The sequence below is a fragment of the Pelobates fuscus genome, chromosome 3, assembly GCF_036172605.1.
Source record: "Pelobates fuscus isolate aPelFus1 chromosome 3, aPelFus1.pri, whole genome shotgun sequence".
Classification (NCBI taxonomy): domain Eukaryota; kingdom Metazoa; phylum Chordata; class Amphibia; order Anura; family Pelobatidae; genus Pelobates; species Pelobates fuscus.
The window spans coordinates 89,011,028-89,035,042 of NC_086319.1; the positions used below are offsets into that span (position 1 = coordinate 89,011,028).

General features: G+C 41.8%; 1 protein-coding gene across 2 annotated transcripts in view; it reads right to left on the minus strand.

The window, feature by feature from the left end:
• Nucleotides 1–24,015, minus strand: part of SLC26A2 (solute carrier family 26 member 2) — a 47,012-nt gene that overhangs the window by 2,688 nt on the left and 20,309 nt on the right. The window contains exons 2-3 of one of the 2 annotated variants that reach the window (XM_063445223.1): nt 15,322–15,366; nt 9,874–10,469 (exon numbers count right to left, since the gene is read on the minus strand). In XM_063445223.1, the coding sequence (XP_063301293.1) occupies nt 9,874–10,449 (576 nt within the window). In that variant the 5' untranslated portion in view covers nt 10,450–10,469; nt 15,322–15,366. The remainder of the gene's footprint in view (nt 1–9,873; nt 10,470–15,321; nt 15,367–24,015) is intronic. The other variant, XM_063445222.1, reaches the window with a different exon arrangement.

Genomic DNA, 24,015 nt, shown 5'->3' on the forward strand with positions numbered 1-24,015 from the left:
TATATATATATATATATATATATATATATATATATATATATATATTCTCATTTTTAAATGTAAGAATCCATTAAGAACCATCTGTGCTCATTCCCGAGAAGGACTATAATAAAAAGTACTGGATGAATAAAGTGCAAGGAAGTATATGTAATCCTATAAAGAAATGAAATGAACAAGTAGCAATACACAGCTACGTAATAGGTAGGGTGGTGATAAAACTGCTCTGTTAATTTGCATTCCTACAAAGCTAATCACCCATAAAGTTCACAATTCATTTTGAACTCCCAAATGTACACTTTATGTAAAATTTTATGGGATAAGAATATTATACCTGATACTCTAATCAATAAAAATAAAACGTTTTCAAGCAATCTGCTTAATGGTCTGGCTATTTACACTGTTATAAGAATTAAATTAAGGAACATTCACCGAGATGTTTAATTTTATTCATTAGAAATGTTAAATAAAAATTGGACTCATATTTGAAAGGTTTCACATAATGGCATATCTTCTGTGCCTTGTGGGCTGAAATCAAGCATAGCAAACATATAACATAAATTATTTGTCCCCTGAAAATAACAGTAAAGTAGCTGAGCAAGATTAAATTTGAGAATGCCAAGATGTTCTGACTCGTTTCAATTACCCCATAAGGACTTGCACTATCTGTCTGCACAACTGTTTCAAAGCGGCTTGGCCAACCCCCTTATAAAATGTGAATTTTATATTGTAGTCAAGTTGTGTCATTTACTCCAGCTGTCACTAGTGATGGCTGTAGGGAAAAGGCATTGTCTATTGAGGATTCCACATGTGCAAGAGAACAACAGTGACATAGACTTTCAGTGTTTTCACTTTAGTGACAATTGTTGGGAATTAATTCAAAATTAAAAGTCAAAGTTCCCAGAACTAGTATAATAGCTGACTAGGATACATTTTCCAGTTTCACTATTCTGACTTTAAAGGGACACTATAGTCACAGTGTAATGTTGTTGTTCTGGTGCCTATAGCCTGTCACCAGGGCCAGAACTTCCATAAGGCGGCACAGGCGGCCGCCTTAGGGCAAACCGCCTCAAGGGGGCGCAATGTTCCGGTGACAGCAGGAGGGAAGCGCTCCCTCCTACCAAGCCACCTTCTGAACCCCCACGGAGCAGCGTGCGGCTGAGTTGGCATGAGAGGCGGCGAGGGAGCTCTCATCTCCCTGCTCTGCTCCCTCGCCGCACTGCTTCTGATGCCGCGGGAGCCGGAATATGACTTCATTCCAGCTCCCGGCATCAGTAGACAGCCTGCGAGGCGCAAGGGAGCAGAGCAGGGCAACCAGAGCTCCATCGCTGCCACTCATGACAATTCAGCCGCATGCCTCACAGCAGCCCCACTGGACCCCCAGGGACAGATTCATGCCGGCTCTCCAGGTAGGGTGGCTGGGTTTGAAAATGTGTAATTATAATAATATTAAAGGGACACTATAGTCACCAAAACAATTTTAGCTTAATAAAACAGTTTTGGTGTATAGATCATGCCACTGCAGTCACACTGCTCAATTCTCTGCTATTTAGGAGTTAGAATACTTGGTTTATGAACCCTAGTCACACCTCCCTGCATGTGACTTGCACATGTGACTTGCACAGCTTTCATAAACACTTGCTGTAAAGAGTCATATAATGTTTATCCTTCCTTTATTGCACAGTCTGTTTAATTTAGATTTTCTTATCCCCTGTTATGTTAACAGCTTGTTAGACCTTGCAAGAGCCTCTTGTTTGTGATTAAAGTTCAAATTACAGAGCAAGAGATACAATTGTCTAAGGTAAATTACATCTGATTGAAAGTAAAACCATTTTTTTTTCATGCAGGCTGTGTCAATCAGAGCAAGGGGAGGTGTGGCAATCGCTGCATAAACAGAAACAAAGTGATTTAATTCCTAAATGGCAGTGAATTGAGCAGTAAAACCTGAGATGCATGATCTATACACTAAAACTGCTTTATGAAGCTAAAGTTGTTTAGGTGACTATAGTGTCCCTTTAATAATTAGTGAGTATATGTGTGTGTGTATGTTTGTGTCTGTGAGTGTATGTGTGTGTGTGTGTGTTTGTGAGTGAGTGAGTGAGTAAGTGAGTGAATGAGTGTGTCTGTGAGTGTGTATGTGCATGTGAGTGTGTCTTTCAGTGTGTGTTTGTGAGTGTCTGTCAAATCAGTGAGAGTCTGTTAGTCATTGAGTCTGTGTGTGACTATCAATGTGTGTCTGTTAGTGTGCGTGTGTCTGTCAATGAACGAGTGTGTGACAGATCAGCGAGTCTGTGTCTGTCAGTGATGTCTGTGTGTTTGTCATTGAGTGTGTGTGTGTAACTGTCAGTGCATATCTGCCAGTGTGTGTCTGTTGGGGAATATGTGTGTGTCAAATCAGGGAGTCTGTGTCTGTCAGTGATGTCTGTGTTTTTGTCATTCAGTGTGTCTGACTGTCAGTGTGTATACACCACTGAGTGAAGCGTGGCCGATCGGATTGCACCGCGTTACAGGAGCTTCTGTTTCCTGTACCCGGCCTGAGTGACAGGAAGTGCTCACTGAGAGAGCACTTTCTGTCAGTCCGGCCGGGCACAGGAAACTGAAGCTCCTGTACCGCGGTCCGTTCCGTTAGGCCACGCTACAAGAGAGGTATAAGGCACACCAGGAAGGGGAGGGGACCAATAAGGGGGTGGGGGTGCATCAAGGGAAAGGGAGGGGAGAGAAACACTAAAGAACAGAGAAAAGAGGGGGGAGTGGAGAGGAACACTAAGGGACAGGGAAGGTAGGGGGCCACTGAGGGACGGTGTGGGGAGAGTGGCTGGATGTGAAAGAAACACACAGGCTTGAAAAGGGGAACAAGAGACACACAGAGAGGCTTGGGGGGAGACAGATGGGCTGGGGGTGAAAGACACACACGCAAAAGAAACTGTGAAGAGTAAAAGACACAAAGAAGAAGTCACACAAAGGGGCTGTGAGTAGTAAGACACACAAAATGTGGGGGGATGTAAGAGTCATACAAAGAGGGGAGATAAGACAAGGGGGGTTGTAAGAGACACACAAGGGAGGTGTAAGTCAAATAGGAGATACGATACACTAAAGGGAGTAAAACATTTAAAAGAGGGGATAAGAAACACAAAAGGGAGGTTAAGAGGCACACAGGTGAAGTTGTTATTTTTTGGGGGGGGGCGGTAAAAAAACGCATCCTCGCCTATGTACTTAAAAATCCTTGCACCGGCCCTCCCTGTCACTGCATGCATTTTCATGTAAACGCTGCCTTGTTTTTTTCCATTACTGCCTAGGGACACCTCCAGTGGCAGTCACTCAGGCGGCCTCTAAAAAGGCTTTCTAGGTTGTGCAGCGCTGATGTTGAGCGTCTCCACACACTGCATGTAGGCACATAACTTTTCCCTATAGAGATGCATTGATTTAATGCATTTCTACGAGGAGATGCTGATTGGCGCAGCTGCGTGGGTGGGGTCAACCACGACCAGACCTACACGGAGCTGGATGATGCCGACATATAAATTAACTCATATTCTAGAGCAGGGGTAGGCAACCTTGGGCACTCCAGTTTTTTTTTCATGCAGGCTCTGTCAATCATAGCCAGGGGAGGTGTGGCTAGGGCTGCATAAACAGAAACAAAGTGATTTAACTCCTAAATCACAGTGAATTGAGCAGTGAAATTGCAGGGGAATGAACTATACACTAAACTGCTTTATTTAGCTAAAGTAATTTAGGTGACTATAGTGTTCCTTTAATGTTCCACAACAAAATAAACTTTTTAAAGGGACACTATAGTCACCAGAACCAATACATTTTAATGTAGTGGTTCTGGTGTCTACACATGGGCGTACGCAGGGGAAAGCAAGGGCAGGGGGTACTTGCCCCACACTGGCTTTTTCAACATGTCCCCTCCCCACAGGCAATTTTCCCTAGGACTGTGACAGCTCAGTCAGAGGGAAAGAAGAAGGGAGGTGCTGAAGGGACATGCTGGGGACCGCATTAAGGCTGCCAGGGGGCCAGAGGGAGCACTGTGAGGCCCCCTTCTAAATCCCCACCATTTTTGTGCCTCTGTGCTCTTCCCCCGATTCAGACTCTGCCTCCTGCATGCAAGCCCCGCCCCTCACAAGCTCAACTCCCGCACTCACGCTTCTGACAAAGGACCACCTTCCATTGCTACCAGTCTCACACAGCCTTTTGTGACAGGTAAGCTTCAGCCCATGATAGTGATTGTGTGTGTATGTGCCTGCCAGTGAGTGAGCTTGTATGTGTGTGTGTGTGTCAGTGAGTTTGTCGTGACCATGTGTGCGTCAGTGAGCTTGTCTGTAGTGAGCATTTGTGTCAGTTAGCTTGTCTGTAGTGAGCATGTGTGTGTGTCAGTGAGCTTGTAGTGAGCATGTGTGTGTCAGCAAGGCTGTCTGTAGTAAGCATGTGTATGTGTGTCAATGAACTTGTGTGTGTGTGTCAGTGAGCTTATGTGTAAGCGAGCTTGTGTGTGTCAGCTATCTTTTCTGTAGTGTGTGTCATTCGGCATGTCTATAGTGAGCATGTGTATATGTGTCAGTGAGCTTGTCTGTAAGTGAGCATGTGTGTGTCGGGGAGCTTTTCTGTAGCAAGCATTTGTGTGTAACAGTGAGCTTGTCTGTAGTGAGCATGTGTGTGTGACAATGAGCTTGTCTCTAGTGTGTATGTTTCAGTGAGTTTGTAGTGAGCATCTGTGTGTCAGTAAGCTTTTCTGTAGGGAGCATGTGTATGTGTGTCAATGAGCTTGTGTGTGTGTCAGTGAGATTGTCTGTAGTAAGCTTGTGTGTCGGTGAGTTTGTCTCTAACGAGCATGTGTGTCAGTGAGTTTTTCTGTATGGAGCATGTGTGTGTCAGTGAGTTTATGTGTAAGCGAGCTTGTGTGTCAACTAGCTTATCTGCAGTAAGCATGTGTGTGTCAGGGAGCGTGTCTGTAGTGAGCATGTGTATATGTGTCAGTGAGATTATTGTTAGTCTGTTAGTGAGCCTAATTGTGTGTGTCAGTGACTGAGCTTGTGTGTTTATGACAATGAGCTTTTGTGTATCAATGTATGCTTACTGTGTAATTAATTTTTCTGCTTTGTATCCCCAGTCCATCCCTGCAAAAAGGGTCCGAGCATGGATGTCATTACAATTATGCCCCCCCTTGGAAAAATTCCTGTGGACGCCCGTATGTCTACAGTCTGTCCCTGCAGACATTTCAATGTAAACATGGAGAAAAGGCAGTGTTTACATTGCTGCCTGCTAACACCTCTAGTGACAGTCACTTAGAAAGCCACTAGAGGTGATTCCTAGTTGCACAGAGTGCAACACTTATGTTCAACGTCTCCGTGCTTTGCATGTTGGCGCTAAATGTTCCCCATTGATTCAATGCATCTCTACGAGGAGATGCTGATTAGCACATGCTAAAGCTGGGAAAGCATTGGCTTGGCTGAGATTATCAAGATTGATTATAACAGCCATGGGGACAGCAAGAACATAGCAAGAACTGCATAGTTTGTCAAAAAATGTGAGTCAAAACACTTTTCCCATGTGATCAGAGTAGGGAAGATCACCTAAACAAATACACTCACTGACAGACAAACATACACACACACACTCTCTGACAGACACAAACTCACTGATTTGGCACACACACTGGCAGACACACATACTTACCGACACACACATACATACATTCACTGACAGATAAACACACTCACTGACAGACACACACACTCACTGACAGACACACACACACACACATTGTCTCACACACTTGCAAATAGTTTTTTGGGGGTTTTTTTCAGTCTACCCAGCCTACCTTTAGGAGAGCTGGAGTGGATCCCTTCCCTGGGGTTCAGTGGGGTTGAATTGATCCTGTAATCTTTAAGCTCTTTTTGCTCTGCTCCATCCTGCACTGTTTCGTAATGCCGCAGTCGGAGTGACGTCATAACCCCGAGCAGAGCAAGAACAACTCGAAGATTACAGCTTCCGGCCTCAATTTTCATTCAGCCGGCCGCCTCCCTCCATGAACGGGCTGACAAACACCCAGGCACCAAGACAAAATCATGTCACCATGGCAATCTGACATCTGGGATTTGTCAAGTCCTGCTCTATACCTCCCATGAACCGTGTATATATATATATATATATATATATATATATATATATATATATATATATATATATATATGCTAGTCACATCTACAAACTGTTGTGAACTAAGTTTCTAGGCAGCAGGTAGAACTTAATTTAACAAAATTGCCTCCTTTAGACATCTGTGCTTTAATCTAAATATCTGTAGATTATGATTTTTTTTTTTCACTTCACAACAAGTAATTCAACATATGACGAACTTTTAAATCCAGTCACCAGACTATGGTTCCCTGTTTTTTTTTGGGTTATTTCAGTAAGCACTGGATTACGCTGGTGAAACAAGTACTCAAATAGCAGCAAAGCACGGTATTTGCATCTGCCGGTAATAATGAATGCTGGGTCAGAGATAGGCAGCTTTAACTGCGAGGTCACCAAGGGGCTAGAGAAGGATTACTGATTACTTATTAAGACTAAGTAGAATAGAAATAGGTTCCCTGGCAATATACTACTTACAGGGAAAGATTTGCCGTTGTAGCAACAAGTAGAGATCACTAAGAGAATATGACATGGACATCCTGTCAAGACAATCACTAATCATCAGCTGCACTGCATATATCATGAAAGTTCCATGAGAAAAATGAATTGTTAGGGCATTTAAATTGTGGGCAGCACAAGACAGCAGAAGAATTTTTTTTGTGAATATATTCAAATGCTCTGATAGTTGTGTGCTTTTCTAATATCCACATGAAAGAGGTATTTATTATTAATGTCACACGGAAATTAGAGGAGGCTGTGTTCATCCCGCGAACATGCAGGTTGGAGCGTTGCAGCACATTAACATGGCAACGCTCCAACACAGCGCTGTGCTCGCAGGAAGAAAAGAGTAGTCAGCCTGCAACTTCTCCGGCTGCAGGCTGACTTTAATCTTTTCACGCTCCACCACTGGACCACCACGGATTGCAGCCTTATTTCCCCTCTTTCCAGGACAAAGGTAAGAAGGAGGGGGAGGCATAAAGCTTTTATTAAAAAGTAAAAATTATACATTTTTTCCTTGATCGTCCCCCCATAGACTCCACCTCTCACACACACACACACGCTGCCCTTCCTCACACTCACACTGCACTCCTCACACACACACTGCACCCCGTCACACATACACTGCCCCTCCTCACACACACACACTACACTCTTCACACACACACTGCACCCCGTCACACACACACACTACGCCCCTCACATACACACGACATCCCTCACACATACACTGCTCCCCTCACTGCAGTCTGTGTGTGTGTTCAGCAGTCTGTGAGTGAGTATTTAGCAGTCTGTGTGTGTATTTAGCAGTCTGTATATTCAGCAGTGTGTGTGTGTGTGTGAATTGTATGTATGTATTGCATGTGTATTCAGCAGTCTGCGTGTGTGTATTCACAGTCTGTATGCATGCAGCAGTCCGTGTGTACTTATTGAGCAGTCTGTGTGTGTATTTAGTAGTATATGTATTCAGCAGTCTGTGTGTTTATTCAGCAGTCTGTGTGAGAGAATGTATTCAGCAGTCTGTGTGTGAATATATTCAGCAGTCTGTGTGTGTGTGTGAATGCATTCAGCAGTTTGTAAATGTATTCAGCATTCTGTATGTATGTATTGTATGTATGTATTGCATTGGAGGTACCAATACATTTAAGCTTAAATTTATCGATAATTAAATTTTTATTTCTGTGAGTGGATGTGTATGAAGAGCACTGCTTTGCCCAGGGGCCTATTATATTGTGCCCGCTTTTGGGGTGTGTGAGGGCGACATGACAAGAGTGGCGGCAGACACAACACACAGTCTCTCACAACAGGCACTGCAGGCAGCTTAATAGTGGGTGCTATTACGTGATCGTGGGTCGCCAGTAGGAAGCAGATGCGAGTAGCAACATCGTCAATACCAGCTAACATCACATTCATCACCAAAGACAAGTATTAATATTAGGGGTGAGTTAATAAAATGTTTGACCAAATATAGCAGTCTCCTTTTTAAGTTGATAATTTTGTATGGCCCGCGAAATTATGTTATATATATCCAAATGACCATTGGCAGAAAAAAGGTTCCCCACCACTGCTTTACAGCGAGGAGACAAAAAAAATGCATATACACTTATTCCTTTTATCTGCATCCCACAATTTCCATGTCTAAGGGCTCCATCTTCTGGTGCAATCTTGTAATACAGTTTTGTTTTATTATACTGTATTTATTTGTTGTCGCACTTAAAACAATATGTAATGTTTTTATCTCCTCCCCCCAAGACTACACAAACAAGTTATTTTAAAAGTGAAACATAAAAATGACAGTGTTACGTCTAAAAAATGTAAATGTAATAAAGCTATAATTTTGTAACAGCTGTTTGCAGGAACAAAGCAGCAAATTATGAAAAGCTGAATCCTAATTATAAATCACTGTTTGGTATATATACACTCAATGAAAATATGCATTCATTTAATTATGCATGTTTCACTTGGGTTATACCTCTGTACAGCTTGATAAAGCTGCAGATCCCTTGTCTGTAGACTTTGCAAGCATGCCTCTTCTAGCCCAGAATTTCAGTGTCTGTCCAATCACAGACTTCCTCATGCAGCTCAATGAGAAGTCTTTGCAAGGCTTTAAAGGGAAACTATAGTGCCAGGAAAACAAGCCCATTCTCCTGGCACTATAGCTTCCCTCTCTGTCAAGGCACTCTCCCGCGGCACTGAATGAATTTAAATTCTACGTGTATATTTATGTAATTCTTAATGCAATGAAATGTATATATATTTTTTTGTATTTGTATTTATACATTTAGATATATTATTTCAACCTTTTGATTCTTATTAAAATACAGTGAGGATGGAACTACAATATATATTAGTAATATAAGGCAGTCCCCCGAAGCGGATCGCTCACTCTACACACACTTAATCCCACAAGCTCCAAACACATGCACAATGTGCTGTCCTGGTCCTTTTATCCTCTGGTATCTCAGAGACAAGTCACAAGCAAACACAGTGCAAGCATGTTAATAAATTTGCTTGCACTGCACAGAACAAATACAGGGCCTTTTCCTCATGCGAGAGAGCTTCAGTAGAGCCCTGTGCATGGGATCCCCTGGAAAAGCATTGAACAAACATGCTCACTTTGAGGGGGGATGTGTTTGTCATTGATGATGACAAAACACCCCCTATCTGGTCCCACCAACTTATCAGTGGGCCGCTGTGATTACAAAATGCCTGGGTCAAATTATTTTCCCAGTCCGGTACTGCCCTGATGCCAAGTCCTTCCAGCAGCCCTATGCCTCTGTGGAGAGAGCGAGGATATGCCAAGGAGGCAAGGCTGAGGGTGGCACTAAAGGAGGAACTGTGCATCTATTGGATTTCCATTGCTAGTATGCTATGCTATTTGCTGACGACAGTAATATTCTACATCAGCTTTACCCCTTCTGCAGCAACCTCAGATATATCTGCATTTGCATACAAACTCCAAACACAATGAGCATTTCAAATTACTGAAGTGGTCATGGTGCTTGGAATAACCCTTTAACTCTCAACAATGGGTGATAAGCTTTGTAATTAGTTTCACAGGTCCTGCAACTATTATTATCATTATTTAGCATACATGCATGATTCCACAGCACTTCTGATGCCTTGCATTTCCTTGATCGCAATGGACTTTGACGTATGATTCCAGATTTTTTTCAAAATACAATATTAAGAGCCAGTCTAATGATCAACAAGGTGAATTTTTTTTAATACTTATTTAAATCATACCTGATACACTCCTGCCATAAAAGTAACAGTCGCACCAACTGTGATGGCATAACAGCTTCTGTCACATGTCAACGCTTCAGTCACATTTATAGCGAAGGCACTGTGTGTGCTGTTTTCATCAAACCCAGCAGCCTCCAGCTCTCGATCCACCACCTCCCCAACCATCAGACACAGCACACCAAAGATTCCGACATGAATATGTCGAGAAGTTCCCATGAGGAAATAGATTATGCAGGCGAAAAAAGAGGTGTAAAGACCATATATGGGTTCCTGGCCTGCTAAAAGTGAATATGCAATAGATTGAGGGACCAGAAGAATCCCCACAATAAGTCCAGACATTAAATCACCTAATAAACATTCTTTAAGATTGTATTTAGGCAGCCATTGTAGGACAGGAAAAAAACTGAAAAGCGTATCTTTGGCTTTGACTGGAGAACAGGTGCAGTTCTTTTTTATCTTCTCAGCTAAGCGGGTCTTCAGTTTGATGTTTTTTTTCTCCTTCTCTTCCAAAAGTATAGTGCCAGGTGGGAGAACACCGACACTGGATTTGGGGTGTTCATGACTCTCCTGACTCATGCCTGATTCCTTTAAGTCTCCTAAAAGGACAAGGAAAAATTGATTGTTACCAGAGATAGTCACAATACAAAAAAATAGAAATAAATAATGGTTTGCATTTAAACATAACAAAAGAAAATATAGAGTTGGAAAATATACTCACTTGAATTTTGCAACTCCTCAGAACTAACATGGTTATTCACTAAACTCTGAATTGAAGTTAAAAATTTAAGTTAAAAATAGCCAAACTAGAAAAATTCTCTAAGTCATCTATGCCTGTAGTTCAGCGAGTCTGGTCTTAAATTTGAAAATCACTTGCAATTCTTTTTCAATTCTAACGTTAGTAAGTAACTATGTCAATATTTATTCAAACAAACTCAAAATAGTTTTCCCATACAGACTGCTTTAAGAAAATTGTCTATGACTGTCTCATGCTTGACATAGAGCATATTAATGTTGATTTCAAGGGATACATATAAGCATTCAACATTTGCTGTCTATAAAAAATGTTGAATTGTCTACTTCTTCAATTTCTGTCTGTCAAACTGTTCAAACTTCTGTTCCAACTTCCTGCCCACCCACCCCTTTGTATGGATCAGCTTTTCTTTTGTTTTTCATTTATTTTTACAGCTGATCTGTATGTAACATCCTGGGCAGAGTCTACTTAAATGGATTAAAGGTCAGGGTTTTGGTCTAAGAATTAATCTGTTTATGGGATCATATGCATGCATGTCAATTTTAGATTCTGTAAAAACTATTTAAGGGTTCTATATTAAATATGCTCCCCCAAAAAACACTAAATCCAGTTTAAAAATAAGCTGATTTATGTGTGCTCCACAAGAAAATATAGGCAATAACCGTGTATGTCATTGATCTTCCTTTTGACGAGAATCAGAAATTTGATTAACATCATCATAAGGAATATTATGAAACAATGCACAATATCATTATGCCTCAACAAATGTGTTTCATTGGAAAAAAAAACCCCAAAAAACACAATATTAAAAACTGTAAGTTTTGAAACATATGTATATTCTTTGTATAATATTACACATATATATCATTACTAGTAAGGTTATGAACATACATGCAAAATATTATTAGTAGGAAATAATATCCACAACATTTGGCACATGATCAGGCACACATTTAACAATCAGGATTGTACATGTCATCACTTATTGACAATTTTGTCCATTATTAAAATGACAGCAGATATTGCTCACAATTCTTGCATCTCTTCCCTTGCTGTTTCTATCTATCTTTTCCATTATTCTTTTCCCACACCATTGATTTACCCTCTTGCTCTGTTTTCCAGTCTTCCATTGTGATTTTCCTCTACGACTGCTATTGCTCTCACTTTCATTGCTATTCTTTTCTTTGCTATTGCTCACACTAATATCTCACCTGACACAGGGCCATGGCAATATCCCTAGACCAGGGTGAGGCAGGACTGCAGGGATAGGCAGTCTGTAACCAGACAACTGGACGAACAGAGGGGGGGCTTCTCAAAAAGCTTACATGCTAGAGCGAGTGGGGTATAGTGACACAAAGGGTAAAAGTAGGGGTGCAAAGTAGGTTGTTAGAAAAGTATTCACTGAGGGCTTAGTAGGTAATTTTTGACAGTTGCAGGAGAGGAGTCATGGGGGTGGGGGATAAAAACCTGCTAACAGTTTAATTGATATGCTTTCTTGAAGGAGTGAGTTTTCAATGATTTTTTTTAAATGAGTGGAGACTGGGTGAAAGTCTTACGGAGAAGGGAAGGGAGTTCCACAGAAGAGGTGCAGCCCTGGAGAATTATTGGAGGCGAGGATCAGAGGTGGGAGTACGGACAGAGGAACAGAGGATAGACGTAGGTCTTTGGCAGAGCGCAGGGGCCTCGACGGGACATACTTGTATATTAGGGAGGATAGGTAGGTTGGAGCAGCATTATGTAGGGACTTGTAAGCAAGCACCAGAATTTTAAATTGAGCCCTATATCTAACTGGAAGTCAATGCAGGGACTGACAGAGCGGGGAGGGGTGGAAGGTGCAAGCGGACAGGAAAATGAGCCTCGCCGCCGTATTCATTATAGATTGCAGCGGTGCAATCTGGGAACACGTAAGACCACTGAGAAGGGGATTGCAGTAGTCAAGGCGAGAGAGAACAACAGCATGGACCAGCACCTTAGCTGCATCCGGCGTTAAATAGGGGCGGATGCGCGCTATGTTTTTTAGATGGAAGTGACAGGATTTGGTGATTGATTGGACATGAGGGGTGAAGGAGAAGTTGGGAGTCAAAAAGAACACCCAGGCAGCAAGCCTGCGAGGTAGAGGTGATGGTAGCGCCGTTGAGGTTGAGTTTAAGGAAGTGAGCAGCCATCCAGCTGGAAATCGCAGTTGGAATTGTTAGTATATTTTTTTTGCATCAAGGTTGAAATGCAAATGAGCACAGACATTTCTACAGCCACCCTCAGCAACGAGAACACTATTTTAAACACAGCTTTTTAACCCCTTAAGGACACATGACATGTGTGACATGTCATGATTCCCTTTTATTCAAGACCCAAAGCATGGGTTGTGTAGAAAGTTCAATGACCTGAAACCAATAATGTACTGTACAATTTAACTTTTCTGGGTTTTGTCAGCATGGTGCTCAGTCACAATCCATTCTTGGGTTTAAAAAGTGGTGTTTAAAACAATCTTCCATTGCTAATGGTGCGGGATGAAGCCTGAAGTAAAATGTGTGCTCATTTGCATGTTGAGCTGAGAATTCTGGGAGAATTGTGGAAACACATTTTCTTGGAATTGCTGTGAATAATACAAACCTTTCCTAAGGTCAAAATAACACTATGCTTATAATTCCTGCAGTGAGTCTGTTTCTAGGAGTACCACTATGCAATAGTTACTTGTTCTTACCTTCCCCTAGCTTTCAGCCTGCTAGCTTTTTAATGTGTATTTTTTGCATTTTCCCCTCTTTTATATTTGATTTTTCCTCCCCATATGTATTATTATGAACCAGAGCAACCTGGAAGTTGATTAGTAGTGATCCTTATGGCCCCAAGTATTTCTTTTTAGATGACTTTTCTAGTTGCCAATTTCAGCAAATTCAGTATGACTGACTATGTTTGTTGGCTCACCACAACTTGAGCGATGCTATAAATGAGTCAATTGATGTGCTTTTTTTCATCAACTGCATAAGAAATTCACTCATACGAACTAAGGCCCTTTTGCACAGGACTAACTAAAATAGAAATAAAAAACCCTTTTACTAAAAGTCTTCTTCCATTACTTGAAATGTATCCAGTACAATTATATCAATGTAGCAAGTCAAGTTGGAATAAAATGTAAAGCAGTTTAAAAGAAGGTTACTGCAGTTATGAAGTTGGAATTTATTTTTTTATGGAAGTTGACAAATGAAATAAAAGCCTACAGGGAGATTCATTTTACACCTATTTAAGGGACTAACAAACTGTACTGGATGCCAGGACTTATCTTACACTCCTTGGCCTAATTACAGCTCCGGATTCATTTAGACATTAGAAGGACAGCATATTCACCAGAAAAGCTACAGCTTATTGTATTTGTTCTTGAGTATAATCCGTACCTTCAGGCTTTTTTTGCAGTAAACACTGTCTTTTCAGAGGAAAGGCTGTGTTTACATTACAGCCTAGGAATACCTCCACTGGACACTCCTCAGATGGCTACTAGAGGTGCTTTCTGGGGCACGTGCAGCACTGACATTCAGTGTCTCCACCCTCTGCATGGAGATGCTGAACTTTCCTCATAGAGATTCATTGATTCAATGCATCTTTATGAGCAGATGCTGATTGGCCAGGATACCGGCGGGGAGCAGGGTGCGGGAACTCAGCTCTCAGACACGCCCACAGGGTGGCCTCTTCTACCAGCAATGTGTGCGGCCGGCAGCGGGGCTGGGGGGAGAGGGAGCGTGGTTCCAGGAAACCATAGATCAGCTACAAATCCAAGTTAAAAAAAATACCCACTTTTCGTGAATGGAATCTTCCATGTTTCGCAGAGGCCCACACTTCCTCAACTGGCATTCTAGACCAGGAGGAAGGAAGCAGGGGCTAGCTTTAGGATTGCTAAATGCGCCAATTTTCATGGACACATATCACCGCTACATAGAGGGTGGACCCCACAGGAAAAGTGCTGCCCTGTAGTATTCTTAATTTAACAGAGCTGTGTTTGTAATGGCTGTGAAATAAAATGAAATGTTAAAATCCACATTGTTGTATTCAGCAACTTTCTGGAACCGAGCACCTCCTTCATTGTCAGTAATGGAGATAGATAGACGCTATGGTATTTATAACACCCTCATTCTGTCACCAGTCACGCTCTCCATCAGTCACTGTCACCAGTCACTCCCTCCATCAGTCATTGTCACCAGTCACCCACTCCCTCATTCACTCTGTCAACCCCTCCCTCAGTCATTCTCACCAATCACCCACTCCCTCAGTCACTTTGTCATCCCCTCCATCAGTCACTTTGTCACCCCCTCCCTCAGTCAATCACCAGTCACCCACTCCCTCAGTCACTTTGTCACCCCCTCCATCAGTCACTTTGTCACCCCCTCCCTCAGTCAGTCACCAGTCACCCTCTTCCTCAGTCACTCTGTTACCTCCTTCCTCAGTCACTGTCACCAATCACCCCTTCCCTCACTCACTGTCACCAGTCACCTCCTCCCTCCCTCACTCTGACATCGGTCACCCCATCACTCTGTCACCAGTCACCACCTCCCACACTGTGAAAAAAAAACTATATTAAAATCACTTGGGGAAAAAAAGTAATTTTCAGTTTTCGGCCAAGGGCATCTTGAATTTTCGTTTTTGGTTTCGGCACAGAATTTTCATTTCGGTGCATCCCTAGTATGTGTCCATCTTATGTAATTACTCACCAATACTAGCAGTGCCCCTTCCGAGTTTGGGCTCTGGATCCTCCCCTGTTGGGCACATAGAAAATGATCTTGCTAAATACATCTTGTTCAGGGGTTTATTTGGACAGACATACTCTATAGAAAAACACTTGCATATCTATGTTGTTAGAAGGAAAGTATTTTATGACTAGATACAGAAATTATAAAGCATTGTATTAGGACTTGGCTTTGTACTTACATTTCTAAGTGACAAAAAGTCACTTCTTTATTAAATTACCCAGAATGTTTTCCATTCATATATTGGCTTCCGCACATGAAGTGCTTCACATACAAGTCATCATCTATATTACAGAATGTATCCTCCAGTGAACTCACAAATGGTGTAATTAGAATGGAGGATGGGAGGATAGATAGTGCATGCATTTGGAAAGGAGAAAAAAAAATGTTACGGCATTGTAAATATTTGCTAATACTGATAAGCACAGATATACACTAGACTCTGCATTTACAATTTAAACCGATATATAATAATCTGGTTTTAATTTGGCAGGGTATTAGTGCCAGATGGGTGATTTGGTGAAATACATATTAATAATAATAATAATAGCAATAAAGCAAATTTAATACATTTTACGTCTGCTCCCTTGTTTCCCACATTCAAAATTAGTGAACATGAGCTGAGTGCTCTCAGTCATGGACAATGTCCTTGTAGAGGACTGTGCATAGCTCAGGGGAAACATCCTGCTTCTCCTCCATAGATAGAAAGATGAGGTGCAGGCACCCATGGAACCAAGGTAAATTGCCAAAGTGTTCTTAAATGATTTGACATATTACTCTGTTAACATGCCAGGGCATTGCTAAAACCACATACACAAAAGCAGGCTGTAATGGTTACGGCTTGGAGTATTCCATTAAACACCCTCATAAGTACACTGTCCCATCAACCCAAACATCTATTTCACATTTTTGATGCTCTTCTTCGCCCTTTTACTCCCCCTCCTTCTACCACATTGTCCACCACAAACTTTGCATCTCACTTCACTGAGAAGATCTCTACAATCAGAGAAGAGATTGCTAATTTCTCTCCTTTCCCTACCAATACATCACCCAACCCCACTCCCTCCACCATTCTACACTCATTCGCACCTGCTACAGCAGAAGTGGTTTCTGCTCTGCTCCAGTCCTCCCGCCCCACCACCTGTTCCCTCGATTCTATTCCCTCGTATCTCATCTGCATTTTGTCTCTGTAGCGTTACTTACCTTATCCGGGGGCCGGCCGCGGTCCTCTCTTCAAGCCGCGCGCGGTCCTGCGGCTGCACGAGCCGCGCGCGGCTCATCCGACTCTCCTAACAGGAAGACGGGCAGTGACCGCGAGATGCGGTCACATGTCCCGCCTGCAACTAAGAGCGCGCCGCGAGTCTCGGGCGCGCTCTTAAAGAGACAGTGGGAGCCTAAATTGCAAAAAGGCTCCCATTGGCTCCTGTCATGCCAATCACCCCATACACTTACCTTTTGGGGGTGTGGAAGTGACAGGAGCCAATCACATTAGTTTGAAGGCTACTTATACTTACCCTTTTCCCTTAGTTCCTTGCCCTATCGTGGTTTCTGCTACAGTTCCATTTAGTGCTTGTTGTATTCAGTTGTGTTTCTCCGTATTTGACCTTGGCTTTGTATTCTGACTTCGTTTTCGCTTTATCCTTGTCTGTTCTGTTTGCCGGCTTGCTGATTCCTGTGTACCAGACCCCGGCTAGTTCTCGTTTACGCTGTCTCTTTGTGCCCTTGACCTCGGATCGTTCCTGACTCTGTACTTCTCCTATTACGTCGAGTCTGGCCACTCTAAGGTCCGGTAGACGTATCTCTCCTCTGTGCTGTCTTCTGTTTGGCTGGATCCTGCGTGTAGGGGTATATTCTCGTTACATTACGATAGGGCCATGGACCCCGCAGATTTAGCTCAACAGATGGCGTCCCATGAGGCTAGATTTGTAGAGCAGGATCACCGTATGGATCAGATAGCTCAGGCGCTCCAGACGCTCTTAGCTAGAACCATTCCAGCAACCACACCTAACCCTCCTACACCCTTGCTTCCTGAAGTATCCACTTTGCCTACTGTAGAATATTGCATATTCTATGTTTCTATTGATTATATATATGGATGTGTGGATTGACATAAGAAACAGATGGTATCAATAAGTCACAAGGGTTTCTTTGTCTGAGAGCTCTGGAATGTGGATTTCGGGGTCTTGTCCTTATATGGCAAGAGTATGCTCTGACGTCAGTATGGGCACTTCTATATAGTAACGGAGGGACACGAGGTCTGTCTCTCTTCGCTCTAGGCTCTGGTCTCTCTCTGGGCTCTCTCTGGCTCTCTCTGGCTCTCTCTCGATGTAAAGATGTAAGGGTTTAAAGAAGTCCAGCAATTACCATCTGCTGTTGAATGTCCATTATCCTGTAACATCATTTGTTGTTTTATTATGTATCCGTAACTAAGAATAAACCTGAAGAAACCGTAAGTCAGATTGCATATTATTACTTTTCAATAATATAGACATATATTATTGTGGCGAGCATTTGGCCCAAGACTATATATACAAAAGACGTATATATATCAATCAACTGAAGACAAGAAGTAATTAAGAAGATTTAACTGTGACGATTCCAAACGACATTTTACACCTACTTCTTCGGCCCATTTAACACCTCCTCCTACGTATGGAGGGGATTCTAAGACATGCAGAGGGTTCATTAACCAAATAGAGTTTCATTTTGAGATGTATCCACGTTCGTTTCCCACAGAGAGGTCTAAAGTTGGGTTCTTTATGCACCAACTTACCGACAAAGCACTTGAATGGGCGAATCCTATTTGGGAAGCTAATGGACCTATGGTGCATGACTTTCACAGTTTTCTTACAGCATTTCGCAGAACTTTTGACACTATGAAAAGGTCTAAAAATGCCGCAAGAGCATTAATGAGAGTTAAACAGGGTTCTAGGTCTGTGGCTGATTACGCTATTCAGTTTCGTACTCTTGCCTCACAGGTAGATTGGACCAACAATGGGTTAACTACTGCCTTCATGGAAGGCTTATCAGACACTATATTGGATGAGGTAGCAGCTAAGGAGCTTCCTGTTGCTTTAGAGGACCTTATTGACTACCTCATTGATATAGATAATAGGATTTGTGACAGGCTCTATACCAAGAACAGAAATAGACGTTTTGTTACACCTATTCACCCCAGAGTTGATACACCGGAGAATGTAAAAGTATCTGAAGAGGAACCTTAGGGGTTGCCAAACTCTCTGATAATGAAAAATTACATAGGAGAAGGGATGGACTCTGCCTATATTGTGGTAGGAGAGACCATATGGTAAAGGGATGTCCTTTGCTCCCGTAAAACTCTCGCACCTAAGACCTTATAGGGGACTGGCCTTGGGTGTGATTTCTAAGTCTCCTACATTGCCTCCTAACCGACTGCTTCTCCCTGTTTCTTTACATATGGGAGAGAGTTGTATCGTTGAAAATATATATGCTCTGTTTGACTCTGGGGCAGCTGAGAATTTTATAGACTCTAGTTTTGTAAAGAAAAACAACATTCCCATCAGGGAGAAGGAGATACCCTTGGCCGTTGAGGCCATAGATGGTAGACCATTGATATCTCCAGTTGTTACTCATGAGACTGCACCGTTACACATGTACACGGGGGTTTTACACTATGAAACCATTCGGTTCCAGGTCATCACCTCTCCCTCTTCACAGTTAGTGTTGGGGTATCCATGGTTACGTACCCACAATCCCATTTTTGACTGGGAGACAGGGCAGATAAAATCATGGAGTGAAGCCTGCCATGAGTCATGTACTATTGAAGTCACGCCTGTGAATTCTATTAATGTTCCTACCATTCCTCCTTTGTCTACGGTTATACCCTCTCAGTATTTATCTTTAAAGACTGTCTTTGATAAAAGAGAGGCTGACAAATTACCGCCTCACAGACCCTACGATTGTGCTATTGACTTGTTGCCTGGCACTATACCTCCAAAGGGCAGGGTGTACCCTCTATCGGTTCAAGAAAACCGTGTCATGGAGGAATACATTAAAGAATCATTAGACAAGGGATTTATTAGGAGATCCTCTTCTCTGGCTGGAGCGGGGTTCTTCTTTGTATCAAAAAAAGAAGGTGATTTAAGACCTTGCATTGATTATAGAGGTCTTAATAAAATCACCATCAAAAATGCTTACCCTATACCATTAATAACAGAATTGTTTGACAGGCTCAAACATGCTACGGTATTCACCAAATTAGATCTTAGAGGAGCATACAATTTGATACGTATAAAAAAGGACCACGAATGGAAGACAGCCTTTAACACTAGGTCAGGTCATTATGAGTATACCGTCATGCCATTTGGGCTGTGCAATGCCCCAGCAGTATTCCAAGAATTTATTAATGATGTCTTAAGGGACTTTATTCACTCATTTGTTATTGTGTACTTGGATGACATTTTAATATATTCTACAGACTTACACACTCATCACAGACATGTTACGACAGTTCTGAAGACCCTTCTTGCTAATGGTCTTTATTGCAAACTAGAAAAAGGTCTATTCGACCAATCCGAAGTCCAGTTTTTGGGGTATTTGATTTCCGCTAAGGGTTTTCGGATGGATACCCAGAAGCTCGCTGCGGTCATAGAATGGCCTCTGCCGCAAGGTCTGAAAGCCATCCAGCGTTTTCTGGGTTTCTCTAATTATTATAGACGTTTTATCAAAGGTTTTTCGTCTATTGTAGCACCTATTACTCGTATGACTAAAAAGGATGGCAATACACGTGCCTGGTCTACCGAGGCACTTCAGGCTTTTGACTTTCTTAAGACTACGTTCGCCTCTGCACCTTTTTTACAGCATCCTGTCCCCTCATTGCCATATATACTTGAGGTTGATGCTTCCGATATAGGGGTAGGTGCTGTCTTATCCCAACGAGAGTCTCCTGACAAGCCATTGCATCCTTGTGGCTTCTTTTCTAAACAAATGTCCAAAGCAGAAAAGAATTATGATGTGGGTAATCGCGAACTCCTTGCTATCATTTTAGCACTCAAAGAATGGAGACATTTGTTAGAGGGCACTAAGGATCCTATCCTCATATTTACGGATCATAAGAACCTATCCTACCATAGCGAAGCTAAAAGATTGTCTTCCAGGCAGGCTAGGTGGTCACTGTTCTTGTCTCAGGGGGGGGGTATATATATATATATATATAATTCTAAATATCAGTCCTTTCAGGGTAATTAAATTCTTATTCTAATTCAAAATAATATATATATATATATATATATATATATTAAAACACACACACTACATAGCACAATGACTTATGTGCGGCTGGCATAGGTTTTTTTCCAGGGCTGCTTTGCATCCCCAGTCCGGCCCTGGAGGGAGCTGAAGGTTCTAGTTGCCAAACGTCTGCCTCGAAACATTAATGACTTAGAGAGGATCTGCAAAGAAGAGTGGGACAAAATCCCTCCTGAGATGTGTGCAAACCTGGTGGCCAACTACAAGAAACTTCTGACCTCTGTGATTGCCACCAAGTACTAAGTCGAAGGGGTCAAATACTTATTTCACTCATTGAGAGCTTGTGTGTGTGTGTGTGTGCTAGTGAGGGAGCTTGTATGTGTGTCAGTGAGCTTTTCTGTGGGGATCGTGTGAGTGTGTGTTAGTGAGCTTGTCTGTAGGGAGCATGAGTGTGTCTAAGATTGTCTGTAGAGAGCGTTTGTGTGTCAGTAAGCTTGTCTGTGGTGAGCATGTGTGTGCAGTGAGCTTGTCTTTAGTAAGCATGTTGTGACCGTGAGCGTGTCTGTAGTGACCATGTGTGTGTGTGTCAGTGAGCTTGTCTCTAGTTAGCATTTGTGTGTCAGTGAGCTTGTCTGTGTGTGTCATTGAGATTGTCAGTCAGTGAGCCTGTGTATCAATGAACTTGTGTCAGTAAGATTGTCTGTGTCTGCATGTGAGCATGCTTTACTGTATAATTTAATTACCCTGAAAGGACTAATATTTTGAATTAGAAAAATAAATATACCAATAATATATATATATATATATATATATATATATATATATATATATATATATATATATATATATTTTAAATTCCATTTAAGTATTTTCAGGTGAGTGCAGCCAGCCCCTTGTTTTCTCATATATATATTTAGGAGTCTATCCAGCTCCTTGGTTTTGCACCCCTCCCTGTCACAGGTGCCTCATCTCAGGACCCTATTTATCCTTGTACTGCAGAGAACTCGAGGTGGAAGAATTTCCCCAAGTGAGTAGCTCATTTAGTAGACAGTTGGTTGCAAGAGTAGGACCTGCCAAAGATGGGGTACATTGACGTTGTGGCAGGCTTATGAAATGTATGATCATATAATGTAACTAAAGCCCCATTATTTTTTACCTAGTATAGGTGTTTTTAATAAAACTAGCAAAATCTGTCAGCACCAAAGTAGCTGTTTAGTAGATAAGGGAGTGAGCTGGATTTTCATTTTTACTATATATATATGAATTTCTAAATATTAGTCTTTTCAGGGTAATTAATTTCTAATTCTAATTCAAAATAATATAAATATATATATATTTGTGTAAGGGGCAAGTAGCCGTATATGGAGTAAGGTTCAAGTGAGAACGTAGGATAGAATTAAAGAGCAAAGTCGGTTGTGGTGTGCCGATACCGACGATACGGTAGGCCTGTAAATAAAGAGGGCCCACCAAGAAGTAATGAAAGTAAGAAGATAGAAATGAAAAAGAAAGTGTTGTAAAAGAGGAGTGGGTGGGAGGGTCATTCAGACGCTGACCTTGATCGGTGTGGAGTCAGGTAAGGGTTGTACCTTATATAGGGGAGTGAATTAATTTAAGCCCCTCCCACAAATACAGGCCTAACGGCCTTAATACATATAAATATATATATTAAAACACACACACTACATAGCACAATGACTTATGCGGCTGGCATAGACTTTTTTCCAGGGCTGCTTTGTATCCCCAGTCCGGCCGTGGAGGGAGCTGAAGGTTCTAGTTGCCAAACGTCCGCCTCAAAACATTAATGACTTGGAGAGGATCTGCAAAGAAGAGTGGGACAAAATCCCTCCTGAGATGTGTGCAAACCTGGTGGCCAACTACAAGAAACATCTGACCTCTGTGATTGCCAACAAGTGTTTTGCCACCTAGTACTAAGTCGAAGGGGTCAAATACTTATTTCACTCATTGACATGCAAATCAATTTCTAACTTTTTAACATGCGTTTTTTTTTTGTTATTGTGTCTCTCACTGTTAAAATACACCTACCATTAAAATTATAGACTGATCATTTCTTTGCCAGTGGGCAGATGTTCAAAATCAGCAGGCGATCAAATACTTTTTCCCCTCACTGTACACACACATATACATGTTTAATAACTGCCCACTTACTTTTGTCCCTGGACCCTCATATGCCCCCTCCAAATATGAATCCTGGAGACACCACTGGTAGGAGCTGCACAGAGCTGTGCGTTCAGTACGCAGACTGAAGAGTAAGTCACTTAACATTAGGGATCTAAATAAAAATGAAATGTGCGTGAGTGTATAAAGTATGTGTGTTTGAGTATGTGCGTATTTATATGAATATGTGTGTATATAATGTAAGTGTGTGTGTGCGTATGTATAAATGTGAGTGTGTGCAGGTCTGCCATCAGAATCAGATCACTGAGTCTGCTGCACAGTGCCGTCCCTGTCCTGCATGATGGGATGTATGTTGTGTGGGTGTAGGAGATGTAGCAAGTGTGTGTGTGGGTACAAGGGATGTTGTGTGTGTTTAGGGAATCAAGTGTGTAGGTGATGTTGTGTGTGTTTGTAGGGTGTGTAACGTATGTGAAAGGGATGCAGTGTGTGTATAGTGGATGCAATATGCGTGAAAGCTGAGAGTATCTATAATTACTATATATATATTCAGAATATAGGGACTGTGTCCCTTGAAGATGTAAGGGCTGTACTCCCCTGATGGCGGCGCTAAGAGAGTGTGCGTGTGTGTGTGTGAATATGTGTGAATATGTGTGAATATGTGTTTGTATGTATACATGAATTTGAATAAGTGTATATGAATGTGGGCATGCGTGTATAAGCGCATGTGTGTATGAATGGGAGAATGTATTTGTGAGTGAGTATGTGTGTGCATGTAAATTTGAGGGGGTGTGTTTGTAATTTCCCTTACAAAAGGGCATTAGGAGCATTGAAGAGAGACAAAAAATATACCATTGGGGGACCAATTTATGTCTACGCCCAGGTTACCAGATAATCTAGGTACGCCTCTGGTAGCAGCATTTAAACTCTACTTACATCTAAATTAGCTTGTGCCGCAAAATGCATCTCTAGTTAACAAAGAAAATTTTCTGAAAGCATTAAATACCTTGTGGAACTTTCCAGCCCAAACAGCAAGAACAGAAACATTTCAACACCCAAAACATCCCTAAGAAGAATAATACACTTGACACAAAGTACTTCTTTAAATATATTAGCAACACTAAAGGTATTAATGGCACAAAAATATAAATGACAGTTTTCCCTACTTTTCTAAATACATGTCATTAAGCATGGTATGTGTGTTATGTTTGTTGTCTCTTCTCCTGGAGGAACTAATATTGTTTGACACTATTTCATTCTTCTGTTTTCCAGACTACCATATAATTAGGGTAGAGTCAG